This window comes from Myotis davidii, unplaced genomic scaffold (genome assembly GCF_000327345.1).
Source record: "Myotis davidii unplaced genomic scaffold, ASM32734v1 scaffold69, whole genome shotgun sequence".
Lineage (NCBI taxonomy): Eukaryota > Metazoa > Chordata > Mammalia > Chiroptera > Vespertilionidae > Myotis > Myotis davidii.
In genome coordinates, this window is record NW_006300363.1 from 3,632,938 (window position 1) to 3,660,226 (window position 27,289).

The following is a 27,289-nucleotide window of genomic DNA, read 5'->3' on the forward strand; positions in this document are numbered from 1 at the left end:
TTCTGTTGTGCATTTACTTCTTCATTATTATAGTACAGTAGGTATTTTAGCTCACTGAGAACACAATTTAACTACCAAGAAAGTCGTTTTCTAATGAGAGATGGATTTATGCTCTGGTCCACCCGATCTATTAATTTTCTTTTTAAAAATTTGACATGAATTTTCACTTCTGGCCAAGATGGAATAACAAGGACCAGATTTACCCTCCCACTTAAAACAACCCCCAAACAAACAAGTACACCTCTAGACAAAATATATAAAATAAAGGTTTTTAAGACACTAGACATAGGCAATGAAAAATAGTCTCCTCTGAGAAAAGAAAAACAAATAAGACAAACCATATGCCATTTATAGCCTTGAGAAAATTTCCAGGCCATGACAGGGGGAGGGAGACCTAGGTAGATTCTGGCTGACTCCCCTAGTCAAGGAGATGAAGCTGAGAACTCAGGCAGACCAATGTAGCAACTGTTAAGAGGACAGAGTACTGGGAAGGAGAGATCTGCACAGAAATAATTCTGAAGATTTGTGGAGCATAACCCTTGAGTAATCAACAGAGTACTGATGTATAAAAAAACCACCAAGACAAGGTAAAGACCTATCCAAGAGGATTAGAGAGAAGAGTGCTCACATAGGGCTTACATAGGGCCAGGAACTGCTTACATAGGGCCAAAAACAGTGCCTGTTCCTACTGTAAGAATGAAAAAATTCACAATATACAGGACAGTGGGTAGGATATCCAGAAAGGTCTTGTCTCAGTAATCCTATATAATAAAAGGCTAATATGTAAATTGTCCCCTCGGGAGTTCAGCTGCCTGGGAGTTTGACCGCTTGCTATGATGTAAGCTGACCACTAGGGGACGGCACAGAACGAAGGAAGGCCCTGGGTGGTGGCTGGCAACCAGGGGAAGGAAGGCCTCAATTGGCCCTGATCACTGGCCAGGCTAAGGGACCCTACCTGTGCACGAATTTCATGCACTGGGCCTCTAGTACAGACTAATGAGACCTGTAATAAATATTGTTCCAGTTCTATTCAACAAATCTTAAATGTAAGACCCAAAAGTAATCATACTGTTTCCAAATAACTTAATATTCCAGACAGAAATTAAAGAGTATTTATAGAAATACAAAAACATCCAACACCCAATGAGTTTGAATTCACAATGTCAGGCATCCAAACAAAGATTACTGGACATGCAAAAAAGCAGGAAAATATCAACCATAATTAGCAGAAAGATCAATCAATTGAAACTGACCCAGAATTGACAGAGATATTAGAATTTGCAGAGAAAGGTATTAAAACAGTGACAATATTCTACAGGTTCAAAAGTAGGGACACGCGAGATAAAAAAGATCCAAACTTAACTTCTAGAGAAAAAAGATACAACAAAAAAAATGAAAAACACACTAGATAAGAATAGTGACATTACAGAAAATGAGTGACCTTGAAGAGATAGATGTAAAAACTATCCCAAATTAAACACACAGAGAAAAAAGAATCCTCTGAAATAAAAAGAGCATCAGTGACTGAGACAATTCCAAGTGGCCAAATATGGGGGTAATTGAAGTTACTTAAGGGGTAAGGAAGGGGAAACGAAAAATATATTTAAAGAAATAATGGATGGCTACGACATTTCCAAATTTGATGAAAACTATAAACTCACTGATCCAAAAAGCTCAATGAGCCTCAAGTGCAAGATATATGAATAAAATGACACCAAGGCACATTATAATTACCTGGTAAGTTGTTCAAAACAAATGATGAAGAGAAGATCTTAAAAGCACCCAGAGAATAAAAAAACACGTTAAGTACAGAGGAACAAAAATAATGACAGCAGATTTCTAAGAAACAATGCAAATGAGAAAGCAGATCTGCAACTTTAAATTATAAAAAGATAAACCTGTCAACCTAGAATTCTATACTCAGTGAAAATGTCTTTCAAAAATAGTGATGGCCCAAGCCAGTTTGGCTCAGTGGCTAGAGCATCGGCCTGGACTGAAGGGTTCCAGGTTTGATTCCTGTCAGGGGCCACATGCCTGGGTTGTGGGCTCAATCCCCAGTGGGGGTGTGCAGGAAACAGCCAATCAATGATTCTCATCACTGATGTTTCTATCGCTCTCCCTCTCCCTTCCTCTCTGAAATAAAAACATATTAAAAAAAATAGTGATGAATTTTTTCAACTTTTATATGTCTGACAAAGTCTTTATCACCAGTAGATCCACAATACAAGTTATGTTAAAAGAAGTCTGTCAGGTACAAGAAAAATTATACCAGATAGAAACATGGATTAACACAGAGAAATGAACTGCATGAGAAATGAACTGCATCAGAAATGGTGACTAAATGGGTTAATATATAATATTTTTCCTTATTTTTAAAAACTCTTAAATAGATAACTGTCTTTTATATGGTGGAACTTATATAACATATAAGTAAAATGTCTTACAACAATAACATAAAGGCTGGGAGGAGAGAAATAAAAATAGATTATTGTGCAGGAAACAATTCACATAACTGGTTTTAGGCTGCTACCATTAGAGAGCCTGTTTGTGAGGCTGGCTCTTACCTGAAATCTCAGAGTGTGAATTTCAAGAAGATTCCTACCATTGCCCAGAACTAATAAGAGTAAATTGCTATGCCTAAATTGTTTGTACAAACAATATAGTTTGTACTGAACATCTGCATTTTTTCTGGGAATCTGGAATTTTGGTATGTTTTAGGCAAGACGGTCTATAGACCAGACCCCAGCAAAAATCTTGGGCACTGAATCCCTAATGAGCTTTCCTGAGAGACAACCTTTCACATGTATTATCACAGTCATTGCTAAAGGAATTAAGTGCATACCATGTGACTTCATTGGGAGAGGATACTTGGAGGCTGTGTCTGGTTTCCTCTGGACTATGCCCCATGTGCCTTTTCCCTTTGCTGATTTAGTTTTGTATACTTTCACTGTAATAAGGCATAGCTATGGAAATGACTATATGTTGAGTACTGTGAGTTCTCCTAATGAATCATTAAACCTAGGGGTCCCAAGTTCGATTCCAGTCAAGGGCACATGCCTAGGTTGCAGGCTCGATCCCAAGTAGGGGGCATGCAGGAGGCAGCTGATCAATGGTTTTCTCTCATCCTTGATATTTTTATTTCTCTCTCCCTCTCTGAAATCAATATAAATATGTTAAAAAATAAAGCTAATAACAAGCCATAACCTGTCTTTTCCAAAACTACATTTTTATTTTTCTAGGTTCTGTACTAGACAAGGATGACAGCAATGATAACTATAAGACAGAGAAATGACATTATCTGAGCTGCATTTCAGAAAGATTAATTTGGCAGCCAGGCATTAGTTTGATTAAAATATAGAAAGATCAGAGTAGGGAGACAAGTTAATTAGCTGTATTAAGGATGGATAATAGGACCTGGCTGGTGTGGCTCGGCAGTTGAGCATTGACCCATGAATCAAGAGGTCACTAGTTTGATTTCAGGTCAGGGCACATGCCCGGTTGCAGGCTTGATCCCCAGTAAGGGGCATGCAAGAGGCAGCCAATCAATGATGTTCCTCTCTCATTGATGTTTCTATCTCTCCATCCCTCTCCCTTCCTCTAAAAACCAATAAAAACATTAAACAAACAAAAAGAATGGATAATAGGGAAGAATGTGAGAAAATCAGGCAACATAAAAGCCTAGTCCAGTTGATGGCAAACCTTTTGAGCTCGGCATGTCAGCATTTTGAAAAACCCTACCTTAACTCTGGTGCTGTGTCACATATAGAAATTTTTTGATATTTGCAACCACAGTAAAACAAAGGCTTATATTTTTGATATTTATTTTATATATTTAAATGCCATTTAACAAAGAAAAATCAACCAAAAAAATGAGTTTGCGTGTCCCCTCTGACATGCGTGTCATAGGTTGCCATCATTGGCCTAGATATAGGAGATAATGAAGATGGTGATTCAAAGCTGAATCCAGGACTTAAAGTCTGAATGAGAAGAAAATTGGGGTACTATTAATAGAAATAAGAAAGTAGGAGTTGTTTTGGGCTAATGAATTACTGTGGTGGCCTCTCTGATCATAGCCCCTGATGAAAGGCAGCCATCTTGGAATCAGTGTTTATATGCAACTCTGTTTCCTATCCCTTTTTGTATTATACTAGAGGCCCGATGCATGAAATTTGTGCAAGGGCCTCTGCTGCAGCCCCCACCCACTGCTGCCGCGGCCAGGGGGTTTCTGCCGCCTCTGCCTCAGCCCCCACCTGCTGTGGCTTTGTCCAGAAGGAAGGACGTCTGGTTTTATTAGCGTATTATGCTTTTATTATTATTATTTTTTAAAAAATATACTCTATTGATTTTTTTACAGAGAGGGAGAAGGAGAGAAATAGAGAGTTAGAAACATCGATGAGAGAGAAACATCGATTCAGCTGCCTTCTGCACACCTCCCACTGGAGGTGCATGCAACCAAGGTACATGCCCTTGACCAGAATTGAACCCGGAACCCTTCAGTCCACAGGCCGACGCTCTATCCACTGAGCCAAACCGGTCAGGGCACACTTTTATTATTATAGACTAGAGGCCTGGTGCACAAAATTCGTGCAAGGGGGACGAGGGGTCCCTCAGCCCAGCCTGCCGCCTCTTGCAATCTGGGACCCGTTGGGGGATGTCTGACTGCCAGGATAGGGCCTAAACCGGCAGTTGGACATGCCTCTTACAATCCGGGACCACTGACTCCTAACCACTTGCCTGCCTGCCTGCCTGCCTGATCGCCCCTAACTGCTTGCCGACTGCCTGATTGCCACTAACTGCCTCTGCCTTGGCCCCCGCTGCTGCGGCTTTGTTTGGAAGGACATCCAGAATGACGTCTGGAAGGTCGTTTGGCTGTCCTGTCTAATTAGCATATTACGCTTTTATTATTATAGATTGTCTATGACATAGTGTTTATGAGCACAGGCTCGGGTGTTTGTCAAATAAATGAATTTGGGCACTGCCAATTGCTAGACATGTAACCTTAAGCAAGTTATTAACCTCCCTAAGCCTCAGTTCTCTTATTACTACTACTTACATCAAAGAGTTGTGAGGATTAAATAAGAACATGGTTAAAGCTCTTAGCACTATGTCTATAAAGAACAAGCACTCCAAAAAATGTAAGTTATCACTTTTATATATGTTTAAAGTCTCTCATCCTCAACATTTGTCTTAGTGTTTTAAGAAGTCCACTGTATTCTATTAATGTGGGGCTTATTTTACTCTGGAAAATAATACTTTCAGTCTTTGAATAACTTGCATATTGAATTTCAGTTTTTGACAGTGGTTTTCTAGGACATTTTTTTTAGAACAATGTGGAGTCATTGCTGAACGGAATTTTCAAGAAGGGAACTAAAATATTTGAAAAACAGTAAAAGAAATAGGGAAAATTAAATTTTCCCAAATATTGCCATTTTTTACATTTCCTCACATTTAATACCACAAAATACGGGGGAAATATAAAAACAGTAAAGCTTTTAAAATGTGAAACATTTAATAATTATATAACTATGTCAACATAATTTTGTGCTATTACATTATTGGTCTTGAAGGTGAGACATAAGATTTATTTTTATTGGGGCATCAAAACTCATTAATTACTTAAAATTTAAGATTAAAAGTTTTTAAGTGATGAACTAGCTATGGTCCTAGAAAGGAAATTCTGAAGTTCTGTATTTTACTAGTATCTGGGGAAGTGATCCCATTAAAAAAAGTGTTTTTATATACTATAAAATTGGAAAGCTTAGATCATCTTACTGAAACAAAAAGTGTTTTGCAAAATGTTACCTAAGTAAATTTAGTAATATTACGGCACTTTAATAAGATTTAGTTACTTCTGGAGAAAATAATGATAGAAAGATTAACTGGGAAATGGATTCTTTAAATCTAATTTAGATCAAAGCATCAAAATGGCTTAATGGTTACTTATTTTTCTTTATTGCACTTAAGTCATTTAAAATATTTTCAGTGATTTATTCTTACAGAAGCAAATAAGACTGGCTTATATACAAACCAAATCTGGAGCTACTTTAACAAGTAGTGATCAGCTTAAAAAAAAATCATAGCCAAACTACTCCAAAAAGTATAAATTAGTTTCTAGAAGACATTCAAAGGCATCTAGTTTGAGTACCATATTTTCAAATTTTAGAGTGCTCTGCAAAAGAGTCCACATACCAGTAAAGCTTACAATCTATCCATCTAATATTTATATATAGGTAATTATGTGCAAGCAACCTTATCTCTGGATTTTGAATTTACCTAAAAAGAAAGAAATTTAATCTTGTAAAAAAAAACAACAATGAACAATGAGACAGAAAACACTGATGGAAATATTCTCTTGTAAATGTGAGAGCCAGTCAGGCAATGATCAAGATGACTAAGCAACCTGAAGGATGTATGACTCAGTGGGCTATTGCAAGAGTATTAGCTTCATGACATGCATCTTAGTCATCTTCATAAAGGATTCATTGTTTTGGAAAAATAAGGGACTAAAAAATGGTGTGAAGCACTAATTTTATTAGATAAAAATTGAATTATTTGCTTAGATAAAGCCAAGTTAACTGTGGCAGGGTCAATTTCACATAAATTCTGCCAATGAGTCAGAATACCATTTGCAATTATGCCCTCCAATCTAGAATCTATTAAAGCACCTAACTAAACCCAGTGCCTATGAATGGCCATTTATATAATGGGATTTAGTAAAAGTCCTAAGGAAGCAACATATTTTGAGAAATAAGTTTTAATTAGGATTGTGTAATCTCTTCAAGCAGAATAGTGATTATGATTTAATATCAGGAAGGTTAGAGACTTATCATTAATAATTTGTTGCTAATTTACCGCAAGTAGTTCATATTCAAAGTCATTATGCTATATTTTGTTTTGTGTATTTTAACTCTCCCTGCTTTCCTTTACATATTCTATCATAAGGTTTTTATAATAGTATTTGTCCATGAAAGCCAACAACCTCTCCCCTCCTTTTACTAGGCAGCAAAATTAGTTTGTCTTTCTCTGTGGAATAGAGATGCCATTAAGATGGTCAGAAACAGTGAGAGGTTTCAGGTGGATAATTTCTAGCATAACTCCACATTAACACAATGATGATTACATTTTAAAAATGGATCCCCAATTTTAAAAACGGAAGTTAAAATTTAATAAGGTTTCAAATTAATATCTGTCAAGGACATTAGGCTCTGAGACTAGAAAAGGCACTTGCAGAAGTTTAGCCAGTTGTATACTCGCACTATCTTCCGTAACTATCATTAAAGCTCAAGCCCTTCGGTGATTGACAGCTAGGAATCTCATATCTTGTTGCAATAGGATCCAGGATAGTGCACTTATGTGACCTTGTCTCCTTTGTCGGGCCAGGTCTCTAGAAACATCAATTTTGGTAGAACAACTGTTCAAAACAGCTATCTTAAGAAGTATAGAAATTTTACTAATGAAGTAAATGTTAATACCTCACGTGAACACCCAAATTCTAGCTCAGATGTTACCCCAGAAATTTCTGTTTCAGCAGTCAAAAGACTACCATTATGATCAAACAATTGCAGTGATTATTAAGGTTATTATTAAATGAACAATGCCTGTACTCTTAAACCACATTCCTGATCAACTTCTAACCAATTTGCAAATTGCACTTTTCTGCATTCTGTAAACAGACTGTCTGGTCCCTAAAGCATAACGCTTATCTTCAATTACAATGACATCCTCTGCATCAATGGTTCTTGAAATGTGATCTGGGGACCACTGAGTATTCTCAAGATACTTTCAGGGGATTCAAAAAGTCAAAACCATGTGCATAATGCTAAGACATCCTTTGTCTTTTTCCATTCTCATTCTCTGATAGTGTATGGTGAAATTTTCCATAGCTTACCTGATGTTAACACACAATGGGTTTACTATTGTTTTTTTTTAAAAGACAGCTATTTTCAAAAATTCTGTTTTAATTTCTAATACGGTAAATATCAATAGACATAACTCATACATACAGGCGTTTTATGGTTCTCAATACTTCCTAAAGTGTGTAGAAGGGTCCTGGAACCAAAACAGTTTGAGAATCACTGCTCTAAACAGAATAGTGCAAGACTGCCTGTATGAAGCACCAAATAAACCCTTGCCACCTCTTTAGATATATATTCAAGGAATATTATTTCAGATAATCTCTATACTTGGAATCAGTAAATTTAGTACCTACTGGATACACTACAGTGTATGTGACCATTAACTACCTTCTGTGAGGATCCAGGGTCATTTAAACCAGAACTCTGGTTTAAAAACTGTATCATGATTTGTTTGAGTAATATTTCAAAATAGAGAAAGATATACCTCAATGTAGAAAGATACATCTTAATTTATACTAAAAAGAGGTTTTTAATCACTTTACTATTTTTTTCTGGGTAAAGTTGTTTTACTCCAACCATAACCAGAAGAAGAAAAATATATAAAACTGAACAATGACTGCAATTTGCATGTCCCTTTAAACAAAATTAGAAAGAATAATGTAACATGTTTTTAAAAAATTATGCTAGGAAAGCAATATGACTCATTTTTACAATAAAGTGCAATGTTTTGGATATAATGATAAAAATTATAAAAGTTTGCCAAGCAGGTCTATGGAAACATGAGGAAAATGTGTCCAAGTTTGCTTTTCTTTCTTGTTAATGCGTTTTAAGTCATTTCATAAGCTATAGAGTACATTTGTAAATAGTAATCAAGATAACATGTTACTCTTTGAGGAACAATTTTGTCCAGGGCCTCAAAGTTCAAAATTAAAGTATGCTTATTTTAGAAGGCAAAATACTGCTTAGTAAACATCCAGTAACTTATGGATTAATGCATTCATCTGGATGGCATGTACTAACCATTTAGACTGCAAAAAGGAAACCTTTTGAAAGAAAAGACAACTTTAAGGAACTGAAATTCTAATATTATAGTACCATTATCAGTGAACAAATTCCATCTCTAAGTGTTAATGTAAAATAAGTTGAGATACCATTTGTAAGAGTATAAAATTAGTTTTGTTAAGGGATGTTTTAAGCAGAGATTCCTAAAGACTTAGGCATGCTTTGAAAAAAAAATCTTTGTATGTACTTTGGTTTTACTGAATGTTCCGGCTGAAGCTCAATGCAATGATAAAGATTTTTTGTTGTATTTTAGATACAACTGATATCTGTGTGTAAACATCAAGCTCAGTAAAATGCATTTGTCAGAGCTCTTACAAATCTTTAGATACTAGAAGCAGAAATGTCCCATCAAGTATCACTAGAACCCAGTATGAAGAGTTCACAAAAGCACACAGTTAAAACCTGTCAGTTAATTTTGTTTTCTATCTATAATAATAAAAGTGTAACATGCTAATTAGACTGGACAGCCAAACAACCTTCTGGAAGTCCTTCTGGATGAAGCCACAATGGCGGGGGCCGAGTCAGAGGCGGTTAAGGGTGATCAGGCAGGCAGATGAGCAGATAGGGGTATCAGGCAGGCAGGCGAGTGGTTAGGGGTGATCAGGCAGGCAGGCGAGCAGTTAGGGGCAATCAGGCAGGCAGGTGAGCGGTTAGGAGGCAGCAGTCCCAGATTGCAAGAGGGATGTCTGACTGCCAGTTTAGGCCTAATGCAGGGATTGGGCCTAAACTGGCAATTGGACATCCTCCGAGGGGTCCCAGATTGTGAGAAGGTACAGGTTGGGCTGAGGGACACCCCCACCTCCATGCATGAATTTCATGCATTGAGCCTCTAGTGTAGTATAAAATTCATTATTCATTGACTAGCAAAGCAGAAAATAAAATCAAGAATGTCAGTTTGTTTTACAGAAGTGAGATACATGGTGATGCCAATGTGGCAGACTTTAACCAAACCTGAAGGTCTACATCTATATATATAAAAGAGCAATATGCAAATTGGCTGAACGGCGGAACAACCAGAATGACTACTTGACCAGTCACTATGAGGCGCACTGATCACCTCTCGGTCCCTCCCCTGGGCCAGCAGGCTCCAATCTCCCGACGGTGAACAGGGAACCAAGGATGGGTGGTGGCGGGGGGCAGGCCCGGTTGCCGGCAGCTGGGGAAGATGGCCCTGATCACAGGCCAGACCTAGGGACCATACCCGCACACAATTTCGTGCACTGGGCCTCTAGTAGATCAATATTTGTGTCCAATCTTCTTTAGTATTTCTATGCATCTGGCCTTGGAACAAATCATTTAGTTTTCTGACTAAATTTATTCAGGCTTTGGACAGAATCAACTTACCAGCACTGAAGTATTATTTGACACAATACCACTTTTTGGGCTAGAAATACACTATTGCACATACCAAGCAACTAGTATGTGGCTAACTAAAGAAATGGCAAGCAGGATGGATAAAATTAAAAATAAAACTATGATTACTAGTATGACTAAGGCCATCAACTCACTATTGTTGATGGGAGGTACAATAACTGTTGCAATACAATCATTTGATGCTTTCAGTTGCCTACTCATCATTGAAAAACTGGCAGTATAATGACTTTCAGAAAGGACAGCAGGTATGTATGATCCTTTTTTTGGTGTGAGTTATGCATTTTGGCAACATACAGATTTAGAATGGGGCACAGGACAAGGGTTAAGAAGGAGAACAAAAGCAAGATGAAAATAATCTGCAAAAGAACATTAAAAATATACTTGATGTAGTAAAGCTATGGATTACTACTAGGTACTAGAGAAAGCAGACCATCTGTTAAGGCTATCAAAGACAGTTCAGATCACTTTGAGCAAACAAGAGGCACCAAGAGAGATACCAATAACAATCTCTCAACTAGCCCATGGTTATAACAAAATGAGTCTTTAAAAAGATCAGGATCCTGATTATAGAAACAAGAAGCATGCACAGAGAGTGTAAACAGGTACCTGAGTGGGAAACAGATAAGTTTAGATGTTGCCAGGACAGGACTAGAAGCCCTGTTTAAAACTCCAAGAAATTAAAAATACTACATGTCACTAGAAATGGCCACTAGAATGAACATGAAATAAATTCTCTAGCAAAACGCCATTATCAGCACCAAGTTCATGCTGAAAATGTCTAGGATTGAATCTGGTCAACAATCACTTAGGAAATTCAAGGCTCTTAAATTATTATTAGATTATTTCCCCCATCACTACCAGCCCTTTCAGAATTTCAAGGAATCAATGCCAACACTTCTATATGTAGGTAATTACAATTCCGTTGTGCAATGTTTTTGTATTTCTCTTTTATGGTGATATGTTCACTTCTTAAGATAGTTTTAAATAAGTGTAGAAATTGGAAACAAAGAAACTTTTTGCCTATTGTCCATTTCCATTTTCCCACAAGCATCCCCAGATAAAGTAATCCTGTGGTTCTAACCTCTTAAATCCTGTTGTGTGCGAACACCACCCATGCTCTGTCTTGGCATTCGAAGAGAAGTTCTCAAAGGTGTATGCCTCTGCTCATCCAGGTAAGCAAGGTCCTCCAAGTGGGCAGAACTTGTGGCTGACAAGACAGAAGAGTTTAGTCAGAATACTTAAGTTTTAAAAACTTACTTTCAGTTAGTCTGTATCTCCCGAACGCTGGAATCAGAGCTTACTCCAGCAGATACATTTACCAACTGTTTGCTGAATTCAAAATCCTCATCAGTGTCTAGAATATGGGCCAGGGAAACATGTCAACAGTTGTCTTTAGCTCCTTCATCATTATCAACTGCTTGAGCTTATAGAGAATACTAGCAAGCAGTTGGCAAACCTTAGTACCTGATAACAAAGATTATTAGTTTTTGTTTCTTTTGGGGTCACAAATCCCATTACAGAATAAGATATAAACATCATCAATCAAGAAACCTTGTTTCAAATTATATTGAGTTTTAAGAAAAACATGACATTTTATTTTCCACACTTTTCTTGCATGATAATTAAATATGTCCCTAGCTGGTTTGGCTCAGTGGATAGAGTGTTGGCCTGAGGACGGGAGGGTCCCGGGTTCGATTCCAGTCAAAGGCACATACTAGGGTTGCGGCCTGATCCCCAGAGGGGGTGTGCAGGAGGCAGCCGATCAATGATTCTCTCTCATCATTGATGTTTCTATCTCTATCTCCCTAACCCTTCCTCTCTGATATCAATAAAAATATATTTTAAAAAAAGAATCAAATATGAAACCAATTTGTGTGTGTGTGTGTGTGTGTGTGTGTGTTATGTAAGAGAAAGGTGGGAACCTGAGACAATGGATAGAGAACTGCCAAATAGTATTTAGAAAACTGCCAATATCCATGAATTCCAAAAACATTCTGTTGCTATCTCAAGATAATCAAGTATTAAGGCCCTCCCATTCCATGTATAAATCCTTTAACTCCTAACGCAGCCACAAAAGAGAAAGAAAATGGGACTGACATTGCCGAGTATTGAGAGCTGTTGGGTCCACTTAAAATGATCCAAAAAATGAAGAAACCAAGAACCAGAAAGCACTGAGACAGAACAGTTTTTAACAAAAAGGGGAAAAACTCTCAAACAGTTATTTAGAGCTTATAAATTTTTTATTAAACCATTAATTCAATTTGTTGCTATGTAAGATCTGTGCCAGGGGTAGGTTCAGTCATTCAACGGCAGTTATTTACTGAGAACCTACCATATGCCAGGCACTGTTCTTGGTGCCCTCCTTGGCTTAGTTGCCAGTTTACCTCTGATAACTGTTTTGAATGGGTGAGAAGAAGCAAAGTGAAATCACTTCTTGGCTTCTGAGATCCAATGGAGTATTATTGTCTATATCCCCAATCAAAGTAAGACACAAACAACGATAACATAAGGTGAATTATGAACAGTGGCACAAAAAAATTTACACAGAGCTCTATGAGCTAAGAGAGAAAAAACAAAACAAAACAGAGAAAACAGGAGAGAAGGAAGAAGAGAAAAAAATAGAACAAGTGCAGGAGATAAATATTCCCCCTCATCCTTCAATTACTGTAATTGTCTTGGTTACCTAGGTCTGTTGGAAACTCAGACAAAAGACTTACCAAGTTATGATACAGTTTCTATAAAAAAATAAAGGTCTTTGAAAACTAGTCTAGGGAACTTACACCAAGAAAGGGAAGTCAAATGCCACATTACTCATCACCAGAGGGAGGAAGAGAGTATCAGAGGAATAAAGATAATCTGGCTCTCAGCATTCTGAAATTAAAACTATCTAGAGTAGATAACTATCTAATCTTTTATTGAAAAACACTGGGGACAATGACTCTTACATCATTCCCACTGTATCTATGAATTAGTTCTTATGTTTAATATAATCCCTCCTGCTTTACCCAAAGTCTACTTTCTTTTGTTTGGCTCTTTATCCATTAAAGGGAGCCCTCAGAGGTTCCATCTGCACAGAGCCTTCCTTGGAGCTCAGAAATATTAGCATCAGTTGAGCAGGAGCCAGTTCACAGAGATATGAGTTTTAACTTTGTGGGGTCATTCCTCCAATCTTCCATGGTTTAACAATCTCAACCTCTTTTCCTGTTTCACAGGCTCAGAGGTGGTAGCTGCTTCCTGCAGTTGCTAAATCCATGATACCTCAGTAAATTACCCTTTCAGTGATTTAAAATCTAGTTAACAATTGTTCTCATGTCAAATTTTCTGTTAAAATACCTATGTGGTTTCTGTCTCCTGGCTAGCCTCTAACTGGTATATCATAGAAAATAAATGACCAGCAATCCCTGTCTATGATGTTTATAATAAAGAATTATCACAGCATGCAGATGTAAAAGAAATCTTAAAGGTCATCCAGTCTAGAGGTCAGCAAATTAAGGCCAGTGGATGAAATCTGGCTTGCTGCCTATCTTTGTAAGTCAAGTGTTATTGGAATATATACAGCCTTGCCTGTTTAAGTATTCATTTACAACAGAATTGAGTAGTTGTGGCAGAAGCCACTTGGCTTGCAAAGCCTAAAATACTCGCTGGTCTTTTAGTAAAAAAATCTGTTGATTCCAATCTAAACAAGTCCCCTCATTTTAGATTAAGAGACAGTAAGAGTGCCCTGTCTAAAGTGAGTCACTTTGGTAGAACCAGGCTTGGAAACCAGCATCTCAATCCAGTGAGTGTTATTTACATTGTACCACCCGCCCCCTCCTTTTAAAGCTACACAAATCTAATTCTCTCTTAAAAGGCTTATTTTCCATCTCTTATTCATCTTTGCCACTTTTCTTCAACCCCGTTATTTATGGCTTTGAATAGCAATAATCAAACTGAGGCCTTGCTAACGTAAAGTAATGATGCCTGGCATGTCTCAGACTAATACATCTCTGCACTTCGAATATTTTCCACAGGAAGAAACAAAAGAATAAAGCCCCCATTTTTTTTAAAATAAAGAAAGTCCTCATAACATACTTTTAAATCTGATAAACAGAAGAGTAACATAAAAAGAAGATCAATTACAATGAGAATCTTTTATGCACATTAAATAACAAAATTTAAAGTAAACCTTAACGGCCGGATGAGTGATTTAGTTACCATTATGGGAATATTAACAGCACAGTATATAATTTTAAAGCAAGATCCTACCAGGGTACTATGTGCCAATACATTAAAATGGTTTGATATATTTTAATAAAAAGAATGAGAATGTCTATTTCATTAATAGCAGGCAGAATGACATAGAAATATATAACATGGAGTGGAGCAAAAAGCTGTTGCAAGAAAAAAGCCTTGAATCTATCCTTTTTTATGTATTATATCCTTCTTCAAATCTTTTAAAGATTAAACTAAGGGAGATCTATACCTCGAGTATAAATTTAAATTAAAAAACATTTATATAATCCATTGAAATTTCTTTGTATTAGAAAAAATCTCTGGCAAGGACTTTTAGCCACAGCCTGACTTTCTACATGTTCAACTTCTTAAATTCAATTAAGAGCTATTGGCAACTTAAAAAAAATTTTTTTAATTGATTTCAGAGAGGAAGAGAGAGGGTACGTGAGATAGAAACACCATTATTAGAGAGAATCATTGAGAGGGTGCCTCCTGCACATCCCTTAATGGGGATCGAGCCCACAATCCAGGCATGTGCCCAGATTGAGAACTGAATAGTGACTTCCTGGTTCATAGGTCAATGCTCAACCACTGAGCCACATTGGCCAGGCAACGTTCATAAAATATAAATTTTAGTGTGAACTTACGTTTTACTAAATTAATCTTTACTATAGTAATTCCTAGGAAAATGAACATCAATTTTTTTATTGCTTTATTTAACAAAACCAAAAAATGCAGTAAAATATTTTGGAATGAGTACATTCCTCAATTTTGGACAGACGACATTAAAAGAAACAGACAAACATTGCAATTACCGATCTGTATGAATAGTACATTCTTTCACAAATCCAAATACTCATGGGCAAAATGAACCTAAAAAAAAGCAGTGACACTGAATATCAAGTGCAACAGCTCTGAAGTCCTTATTCAGGGCTTAGATCTGAAATCAGTCAATGCGGAACTACTGCTTCAACCTGAACTGCAGTTAAATATGGTTAATGTTTACCTAAGTTTATTAAAATATTCATTCTTTATTTTATGTTAGCAATTAAGATATTTTTGATATCTATCACTATTTTCTTTATCAAATTAACCCAAAGTAATTTTATTGCCTTTTTCTTCATTAAATCATTATTCTCCTTTCTAAGTTTCTGCTATTTTCAGTTTCTTTCTGCTTACCCATTTTCAAAAATCTTGTCCCTTCAAATGCCTTATTCTTTAAAAGCATGAGAGTCAGGAGACATGAAATTCTGTTAGCCGTGTCTCTTTGTTCTACTAACTGTATGTAGTTGTACTCTCCCTCAGAGTCACTCGAATCTTTTCCATTTACAAACCACTTTCTGAGAAAGAGTCTTTGTCATACTTTGTCAAATGGGATCTCATTCCTTGTCTAAATTTGCTCAGGCAAATACTTTTTCTGCTTCTCTGACTGATCCCTCAGTCAGATTTTGCTTCTCCCTTTCAGCAACCACGTACAAATATTGCTAATTAGAACTTGTGTTATTCAGCTAGTTGTTTACATGACTGTCTTCTCTTATTATTAAAAGGTTCTTGCGCTGGCCAGATGGGTCAGTTGGTTGGAACGTCATCCCATACACCAAAAGGTTGTGGGTTCAATTCCTAGTCAGGACACATACCTAGGTTTTGGGTTTCATCCCCAGTCAAGGTGCATGCGAATAGCAACCTATCGGTCTCTCTCTCTCACATCAATGCTTCTCTGACAATTAAGTAAAACATATCCTTGGGTGAGGATAAAAAAAATTATAGAAGGTTCTTGAGGACAAGAAAGCAACATCTGATTCATCTCTGATAACATTATCCCTTCAGAGTAAATCAGAGTGCCCAGTATGTAATGCTCAATACAAAACTGAATTCCAGACTAGTCCTATTTAGATTTAGAAATCTGACTGGCTCTATCCTTATCCTCCTCATTACTCTGCTTAATGCTTAACAGACAGCACTATGGTAACATGCTTGGCTCCAACAATTCTATGTAATAAAAGTCTAATATGCAAATCAACTGAACAGCAGAATGGCAGGTGGAACAACCAGTCGCTATGATGTGCACTGACCACCAGGGGGCAGACACTCAACGCAGGAGCTGCCCCCAGCCTGCAGGCCCCAGGCCAGCCAAGGCGGGTGCCAGCGGGGTCCCCTGATCACCCCACTGGTTGCCCCAAAGATCGGCCCTGATTGCCAGCCAGGCCTAGGAACCCTACCCAGGCACGAATTTTGTGCATTGGCCCTCTAGTCTCTATATATAAAAGGCTAATATGCTAAGTGTCCCTCCAACCGTCCAACCAGTCGCTATGATGCGCACTGACCACCAAGGGGCAGACGCTCAATGCAGGAGCTGCCATGATACTCACTGGCCATTTACAAAGAAACAGCACCATGGACCTGGCACTGACAAAGCAACACTTGTCTTCCCCAAATGGAACACAGGCCCCACCACCAACCTGGAGCAATAGCCCACCAAACTGCAGCCAACGCTGCTGAGACCCCATGACACAAAATGTGGCCCACAGCCCAGCCCAGCCTGGAAATAATTGTTGTGGGCATTGGGTAATGACATCAGCAACACCCGGCTTCCTCTCCCTAGCGACTAGTCTCCTTGCAGTTTCTTTAGCCCAGGAACATGACTTCCTTTTTAGCTAGGTGCAAACATTTTACACTTTAACCAAATGTCTGTGAAGCATTTTCCCGTGCCTCATCTCATCTGATCCTCACAGAAGTTCTAGAATAGGTAGACAGGAGCCTCGGTAGAATCCTATTTTCTTTTCATTAGCTGGAAAGCGGAGACTTAGAAAGTTTAGAAACTTTCAGGTCTAATTAAGCAAGTTTATTCTATATCTATAAAAGGCTAAGTTGACTCGCACATGAGTGATCCATATAAAGCTCTTGCTGGTGCCAATCGCACATGTGTGTTTCGATCTGTCATTGTCAGTCGTGAATTTGGTTGACACTTCTATTATAGAGAAAGGGAGAATATCTATATTAAAATATTTCTTCTAATTAATTTCCTTTCAATGTGCATGAATCCTTGTACCAGGCCACTAGTGTTCATATAATCTTCCTTCAGGTACTCCCTTCAGATACTCTTTCTCTTTATTTGTGGGTGGTTAATCCTCACGTGAAGATACTTTTTCCCATTGATTTTTAGAGAAAGGGGGGAGGGGAGAAAGAAACATCAATGTGAGAGAGACACACATCAATTAGTTGCCTCCTGCACTCACCCTTGAACTGGAATCAAACCTTGACCCTTCGGTCCTTGGGCTTATGCTCTAGCCATTGAGCAAAGTTGGTCAGGGCACTCAGGTACTCTCGATCTCTCTTTTAACTTTTCTCTAAAACACATGTCACTTTCTATCATACTATATAAATTATTTATTACTAGGGGCCCGGTGCATGAAGATTCGTGCCCTGGGGTGGGTCCCTCAGCCCGACCTGCACCCTCTCTAATCTGGGAGCCCTCAGGGGAGCTCTCAGGAGTTTCTGTCTGTCTTTGCAATCATATGAGTGAATTGTCTGAGACCCCCAACCCAGTTTGGTTTGTTGCTCACAGAATAATAGAGGCTTTTTTTTTCCTTTGCTTCATTGGTGGAAATTTCCTGGAAGTTTCAGGATCTTCCCTTTAATTTTTCCTAGACACTCTGATTTTATTTATGTCTCTAACCTTTGCTTTCCCTCCACCCGCACCGCAACAGTAACTTGCTCCAGACTCACTTTGCTCTAGTGCAGTGGTTCTCAACCTTCCTAATGCTGCGACGCTTTAATACAGTTCCTCATGTTGTGGTGACCCCCAATTTCATTGTTACAAATTGAACATAATTAAAGCATAGTGATCACAAAAACAATATGTAAGCTCTTGGTTTTCCCTTCCTGCTCTGCCTCTGTCCCACGGGCTCCCACTCTGCCAAATCCTCCAAGCCGCCAGCTCTCCCTCTCTGCTCTCCGTCTGGTGGCTTGGGGAGCGAAGTTCCCCAAGCCGCTCCACTCTCTGCTGACTCTCCCGCTCTGCTCTCTGTCTGGCACCTATGTATGCAAATTAACCTGCCATCTTTGTTGGGTTAATTTACATACTCACTCTTGATTGGCTGGTGAGCGTAGCAGAGGGATGGTCAATTTACATGTTTCTCTTTTATTATATAGGATGTGTATTTAACTTTCCCTGGCTAGAATGTAAGCTCCATGAAGGTGGCAATCTTTGTTTTGTTTATTAAGGATTCTTAAGTGCTTTAACACATTTTGTACCACTCAGAAGTTTTCTCGTGTTTCGTGCGCCATCTGTTAAGGACCACTCACGAGTGTTCTTGTTTTTCACGCCCACGGAAAAAGAAGTGAATCTAGATACTTATGTAAATTTTGTTTGGTCCCTCTTCATAGAGGAAAATGTTTTACGCAGTACCATATGTTAAAAAAGTACTAGGAACTTTAATTGTTTAATTGTTTTTGTAAATAAAAATGTTATAATTATTGAAAACAACACCTAAGGGGCATTATGATGATTTAAATAATGTGCAGTTTGCCCAAAAACATGCAGTACCTGGCGTATGTCTTAGAGATTTCTATGCGATATGCAATGTGTTAAATAATGCCAGGTATGTTTAGAGTAAATCAGAGTGCCCTGCATATAATGCTCAATATAGAACCAATTCCAGACTAGTCCTACTTAGGTACAGAAATCTGACTGGCTCTATCCTTATCCTTAGTATTTTGACATACTTTTTTAGAAGTTAAAATAATGCTCAATAAATGCTTGTTTAATGACTAAACAATTGTATTTAACATATACATCGTGTTTTGGCTACATTTAAATAATCAATGAGTAACAAATCAGGATTTGTCTTATCCAGTTATTTGAAAGCTAAAGATGAAGGAGGTGGCCATAACAACAACACCTTGTACAACATCATCCCACACAAACACCGATGATAGATCTATATAGACATATACATTCCCACCTCATGATGCTGCTCTTACTGTAAAATTGTATAGGCAAATATTTTACGATAATCCTGCCAAGTTAAATTAATACTATAACACTTAAAGAACACTTTCCAAATGTGTTTAGGAGAGATAATTTGGTAAGTTTAAGGGAAATAAAGAAACAGGAAAAAACAAATCTGTAATAAACCTTTCATATAAAAATAAAATGCTTTAAAAAGTAAACACATAAAATCTGTCAATAAAAAGCCTTCTCTGTTTTCAGAGAAGGAAGAGGAAGTAAAAAAAAGGGAGCATATTATTTTTGAGATTTCATTAGATCGGAACAGCTGACTCACTTATAGAACATTTAACTGACATACTTTTTAGAATTCAAAATGATTTAATACACAAGTGGGCAGAAAAAAAAAATCCAGAGACAACATTTAGTACAAAACATTCCAGAGACAACTCTATATTGAATTTGAAACCAGTTTGAATTATTTATTCTTATAGCAGTTGCCACTACTGCAAATAGATTTTAGCAGCACAATTGTCATTCTGGCTGATCTGAGAAAGGAGCCTCCTGGAAAGACACTTTGCAACAGCCTGGGCAAGAAGCCACTCTTGGTCCTTACACCTTTAGAGTCATTAAGCCAATGTTCTAAGGCCTGAAAAGCCCATCTGGATCTTTTGTAAAGTCCTCATTACAGTTCCTAATTCGATTCATTTAAATCCCACAGGAGTCCCATTTTTGCATTTACCTGATTCTTAAGATCCTGTTCTTAGGAAAATGTGCAGCTCCAAACATTAACAAGTAGATGGTGAAAGTTTATATTTTAACTGACTTCTGTTGTCTGTATGTTTCCCTGATAGACTCCTCATTTTCACACAAAGCATGGAGGACAGCTGTTGCAAGTGAACATTTCCTGCTTCCCACATCCCTCCAATTCATTGCCAATTTCATTTTAAGACAACATGTATGACCATAGACAGCCTATTCTCTGATAATTTCTGCCATGCAACCGCAAGTCCACAAGGGTTCTCTATTTTCTTCTAATACAACAGGCTTAAAAATAAATATGGAATAGTGATTTACATTTTGAAAACAATAAAACACATAGTTTTCATTTTCTCATACTTAAGACTTTTAATTTAAAGGTATATAACTAAATTTATATTTAGAAAACTGAGTTACCCCAGAAAAAACACAAGCTTTACTACTGCCAAAACGCATCTTTCATGACCGTCATTTTAGTTAAAAGCTCTTGTTTTCAGTAAAGCTCTTGTTTTCATATGTGGTATGTGGAGCTTTTAATTGGTATATCTAACTATAAGATTTTACCTGTTTGAGTCTTTATGTTTCGAAAAGTATACAGTTAAATCTAATAGACCAATATATTTATACTTATAATAACCAGACTTGTTTTACTAGTAATAGTTAATAAAAAGTACATGATTGCTTTTAAAATTTCATTAGACTTTTTCTATTTTTGAGTTAAAAGCTCAGAAAAATTTAAAAAGAAATACATCAACATAAATATTTGCATATACGCTGACTCCATTCCCTGCAAGCAAAAGTATTATAAAAGCCAAAGTGTTATGAAAGCCACGTGTCCTTTCCATGCTTTTTAAAATCAAGGGACTTAGGGAATAATACAAAGTTTTAGTTTTTAGAGTTCAATCCAGCAGCAGCCTCAAGGATTGTAAGCAATTCCTTGACAATTTCCTGGTCCTGCTCCATGTGGCCCTATAACAATGCCAACAAACTCAGGCAAAAAGAGGGTGCTTCTCTTCCCCCAGTGGAGAGCAGTATGCAACACAGCAAGGATTCTTTAAACAACTACTCCCCTAGGTGTGTTTTTTCTTTTTAAAGTGATGCAAATGGTATTTTCACATCATTATTCATCATTATTTAGCCTCTAAAATAAATATATTACTTATACTGAGATAAAGTTTTTTAAAAGAGAAATTTAAAAGCTGGATTTGAATAAGGCCTTTTATTATTGGCATTTCATCACATACCCCTCCTTCCCTGCTGTGCATATGCTTAGAACAATTTAATAAATATACTGTATTTTCCTTCTCTATTTCAAGCTCATATCATAGTTAAGATCCTTAATTATTTCTGTTAACCAAGGAGATTTGAGTATTTGATCTTCGCACAGTTTGGGGAAACCACTTCTGTGTACACACTGGAAAGTAAAGGAAAATACGTATATCTAAAGCTAAAATGAGAAGAGAGGACCCTCATGAGCTAAGAAAATTTATTTTAAAAGATGATTTAGATATCTAATCATTTAAGCTACCAGCTTAAATGTATATAAATACAAATATTTAATGTACATAAATATTTGGTCTTATCAAATATTTATATACATTATACAGTTAGCAGAGTAATTCCATATGCAATTAATTTTATTTCTCTGCATTCAGGAAACATTTTCAACCCATCATCCATTCAATTTAAAAAGAACTGAGTCATTTTTCTGCCTCTTTGTGAGGACACTGAAACCATGATTTTCAGTCACAGAAAACCCAATACAAACTATTCCCTGACTTATGACTTGCCTTGCAGGCAATAGTAGGTCTGTTTGTATTACATTCAACACTGACAAGAAATAATTATCTGATGAAGTATTTTGTTCAACATAGTCAATACGTGCTACCCTGACAGTATAAACTCCTACTCTCCAGGACAGAACTAACAGCCTTCTGATGGTGCATTTAGCTTTTACCCTTCCTTTCCTTTGGAGAAGCATGATCAGTACTACTTAGAATATGAATATCTCTTTTAGTCAGAAAGGCCAGTGTTATAGGATAACCATTGTGATTGGTAAAAAAAATAATAATTAAGGTCTGTAGGAGTAATAGTTTGGGCTAATATTATTCCCCCACTCTTTTTTTTTTTTTAATGTAGGGGGAAAGGAAAGGGAGAAAAAGAGGTAAGAAAATAATTTAAGTATGCACAAGAAGTATTTTCCAATACTTGAATTAAAACAAACTCCAATAGCAAAGAAAAAAAATCACTGTTTCATAATACCTGATATAATCAGCAAACTTTCTATTAAAAAGATAAAGAAACAATGATAGCAGAAGCACAGTTCATAAAAGCACAGTAAAATTTCCGTGATCCAAAAATATATCAGTAAGAAATGAAAAAATAAGCAACAGACAGAAAATATTTTGCAAAAACACCTGATAAAAAATTTTAACCAGAATTTACAACATTATTACATAAATAAGAAGACAGAAAACTCAATAAAAAATGTGCAAAGGTTTGAGTAGCTATTTCACTAAGGAAGATATATGATAGCTAATAAATACACAAAATGTGCTCAGCATCATTAGTCATTAGAAAATGAAAATTAAAACCACAAGATAACATTTCATACCTAATCAAAAAGCTATTATAAGGGATAAGACAGTAATAAATGGTAGAGAAGAGGTGGAAAAACAGGAATCCCCATACTGTGGGTGGAAATGTAAAATGGTGCAGCCACTTTGGAAAACAGTTTGGCAGTTTCTTAAAAAGTTAAACATAAATTTACTCTATGATACATCATAGGCATCTATCCAAGAGAAATAAGAACATATGTCCACCCAAAGAATTACACATGAATGTTTATAGCAGCACTATTCACAATAATCAAAAATTGTAAAAACCTAAATGTTCATCAACTGGTGAATGGATAGATAAAATGTAGTAATAATAGCTGTAACAGCTGAATACTATTTGCAATAAAAAGGAACAAACTTCTGATACATGGATCAACCTCAAAAACATTATAACAGACATAAGAGACCACATATTGTATGACTCCACTTATATAAAATGTCCAGAAAAGGTAAATCTAAAGAGATAGAAAGTAGATTAGTAGTTGCCTGGAGTTCAGGATGGGAATGAAATTAACATTAAATAGACATGACAAGTCTTACTGGGATAATAAAAATGTTTTAAAACTGATTCATGATGAAGGCTGCATAGCTTGGTAAATATGTGAAAAATTACTGAGTTAGGTGAATTACTCAATATGGGTGAATTTTATGTGTAAAATATAGCTAAATATACTGGATTTTAAAAAGAATAAATTTCACAGAAACTGCTGCTACCACTGAACTAAGGTGGAAATTGGAATAATTTCTAGCCAGTCTGGGTACCTAACAACTTCAACAAATGAATAAGTATTAATTTATTGAAGTTACTAGGTTAATATATACTAAAAACAGTTATTTCTTCAAAGTTCTAGTTATGTTGCCTAAGACTGCTATTTCTAAACCAAAACCAAGGGAAAATCCTTCTAGAAAGAAGTTTATTTTTTTTAAAATATATTTTATTGATTTTTTACAGAGAGGAAGGGAGAGGGATAGAGAGTTAGAAACATCGATGTGAGAGAGACATGGATCAGCTGCCTCCTGCACATCCCCCACTGGGGATGTGCCCGCAACCCAGGCACATGCCCTTCACCGGAATCGAACCCGGGACCTTTCAGTCCGCAAGCCGACGCTCTATCCACTGAGCCAAACCGGTTTCGGCTAGAAAGAAGTTTAAATATATATATATTTTTAAATTGAGGTATGATTTACAGAAATTATGTAAATCTTATGTGTATAGCTCAATACATTTTTTATACACACATACATTTTACAAACAGACACACCCATGCAACCACCATTCAGATCAAAATATACAAGCAGAAGGCTCCTTTATTTGATAATCCCATCAAAGGTAACCACTACTTTAGTTCTATCACTATAGAAGTGCCATAGTTTTGTCTGTTTTTCTGAACTTTATATAAATATACATACTTCATACATTCCATAATGTTGTCTGTAACAGTAGTACCTTCATTTTCATTGTTGTATACAATTTATTTTCCAGTCTACTATTGACGGACAGTTGAATTTTCAACTTTTGGGAATTAAGAATAAAACAGACACAAACATCCTTATTATTGGTCCTTTGGTGAACATCAGAACTTATTTTTGATGGGAATTCAAATAGGAGGAGTAAAATTGCTAGATTTTAGGTAACATGCATATATAGCTTTATATGTCCTTAATTAATCTTGCCAAGCAGCTTTTTAAAGTGGTAGTATCAATTTATTAATATACTCCCACCAGCAATGTTTGACAATTTCAATTGCATTACATCCTCACTATCAATGGTACTGCCATTCCTTTTAATTTTTTGGGTATGGGTATAGTAGTAACTCATTGTCAAGAACCGTGAAGGATCTGATATTTTGCAGATATTACTTAGAATATTGGCATTTCCTAGGATTTTTATGTAAATGGAATCATATACTATGTACTTTAAAAACTATCTGGCTTCTTTCACTAAACATAATTATTTTGAGATTCATTAGTTGTTATAGTATCAATAGTTCATTTCTGCCCTAGCCAGTTTGACTCAGTGGATAGAGCGTCAAGTCAGCCTGTGGATTGAAAGGTTCGATTCCAGACAAGGGCACCTGTGGGAGGCAACCAACTGATGTGTGTCTCTCTCACAGTGATGCTTCTTTCTCTGTCTCTCCCCTTTTCTTCCGCTCTCTCTAAAAAACAACAGTAACAACAAAAATTCCCCCCACCCCCAAACAAACAAATAAATAGTTCATTTCTTTTTGTTGCTGGGTAGTATCCATTGCAAAGACATACTATAATTAGTTTATCCATTCACCTGTTGATGGACATTGTTCACAATTTTGGCTATTACAAAGAGATTTGCTATAAACACTTGTGTATGTCGTTATGCTTTCATTTGTGTACATATACTTTTATTTGTATAAATACTATTGGGCTTTTCACCTCACAATGTCTTTCTCATAAGTTATAGCATGCTAGGATTCTAATATGACATCATGGGTAAGGATCAATATATTTAAAAAAGGCCTAGGAGAGAAAATATTCTATCACCATATTAAAGCAAATAATCTTGAAAAGTTAATAATAAAATCTTCTGAATTACTGTTCTGCCAGGTGAGGCATTGTCTGCATGACGCATGACACATGATGACAGATGCTGCTGGTCTCCCAGAGGTTGGAACAAAGAGTGACGGTTTAGAAAAGGTATGAAAATGAAAAGAACTGGGAAAGGCAAGAAGCATTACACTATCACCTGCATAAATAATTATATCTGGGAACTAAGAGAACTTGACTACAGTAAGTAATTTATTATCTTGTATCAGTAAAATAATTCTATCCAATCATTCATCAGGGAAGTGAAAAAGACAGATTGTGATTTTATAGTATGGACAACGTTCAAACGATGACACATTTTTAAAATGCCAGAATTCCCAATTATTCTGCAAAAGTTCCTGGTCTGAATTATTAAATAGTAACTTAGGTGTATAAAAAATATCTTTAGACATCAATTCTAAATAGCTGCTTAAGAATAATGGCTTTATATTCCAGCCATTTAAACTTCGGAACCATTTCTTTATGACTGAGGCTGCTAGTGGTATTTATTAGTTATTCTTTAGCAATGTAGGCATCTGGTAATTCTTTTATAATAAGATAGCCAGATATTGTGGAAACAGTGAGCCGTAGAATATGGAAATGAAATTCTTGCCTCTCTGCCACTCCCTTAAACCAGAGGATGATTTCTGGTAATACAAACTCTACTGAAATATACTTCAATTTAATTTAATTTAATGTTTTTTAAAACTTTAAAATCTCAAACTGAAATCCCTTCAAAGACTTCTGTGAGAAAAATGGTTTTTAGAAGTTCAACAATGTACTTTATAAGATTCTTTTTCTGATTTTGAGTGTGTTTTTATGTATTTTGGGGAGAACTAAACAATCAACCTCTTGAGGAACACAAGCCTTCCCCCAAGTTAAAAAAGATATACACATGTGTAATACCCAAACACAAAAGAGCAGCTTAATCAAAGAAGATGAATGAGAAATTTAAATACTGTAAGAGAATTTATTTTCATTTCAATAGATATGCCGGTAAAATGGTCATTATTTTGAAAACCTTACCTGCTACTGAATTTGGTCGTGGCATAAGATACAGAGGAATAGATTGTACTGATTGTGATAAAACTGTTTCCAAATTCCTCTCTGGGATCTTATTCAGACTATAGGTGGAAGCTGTCATATTTTCATCTACTCGGTATAAACAGGAATCCATGCTGGATTTTTGAGATTGCCAAGGTTTTAGATTTCCTCCAGATCCTAATTCTTTACTGCTTTCCCCAACATATTTTGTGCGTTCTACATTTTCAGAATAGCTTGTCAACGTAGCTAGAAAAAAAGAGTAAAATGAATTGTTTAAAAACAACAACAACAACAACCCTGGAGATTAATCTGTTAGTACTATCCAAATTCAAGACTAGATAGTAAGAATATTAGTTACATTATTTTTTAAAAGTTACTAATGATCTTTTCATTTCCACCATGAAGTTTAGATAATTGAAACCAAAGTATATTTCTCACATATTTTCTCTTATCTCTCTTATTTTTACCTTAACTCTATTTAAATAAATTAAACAAACTCCTACATCAGTGCTAAAGGACAAACAAGGAAGGCCTGTCAATGCTAAAATGTTCAGAATTTCATCAAAAGGAAATTTATATAATTTTCATGAATTACTGGAGTGCTCCAGAGGTCTCAAAAAGATCTTTATTTTTATACTCTTTTTATCTTATATTTTCCCACATTTAAATTTATTTCCTGGTCCTTTAAGTGTAACAAAGAACTAGGAAAAAAAAAACACCAGTCCCTAAGAAGAAGCTAATAGAGGAGAAAGAATCTGTCCTAATAAGGAGGCAATACAGGGCCTTTTTGTTTGTACCTTGAACGGTAGCTCTAATCCTATCTAGTCCCATAATGAAATCAAACAAAAACCTAAAAG

General features: G+C 36.3%; 1 protein-coding gene across 1 annotated transcript in view; it reads right to left on the bottom strand.

Annotated features, from left to right (window-relative positions):
• Positions 1–27,289, bottom strand: part of TANC2 (tetratricopeptide repeat, ankyrin repeat and coiled-coil containing 2) — a 228,796-nt gene that overhangs the window by 94,951 nt on the left and 106,556 nt on the right. Inside the window, exons 6-7 of the mRNA XM_006776730.2 lie at positions 26,415–26,678; positions 11,374–11,499 (exon numbers count right to left, since the gene is read on the bottom strand). Of these exons, the coding sequence (XP_006776793.1) occupies positions 11,374–11,499; positions 26,415–26,678 (390 nt within the window). The remainder of the gene's footprint in view (positions 1–11,373; positions 11,500–26,414; positions 26,679–27,289) is intronic.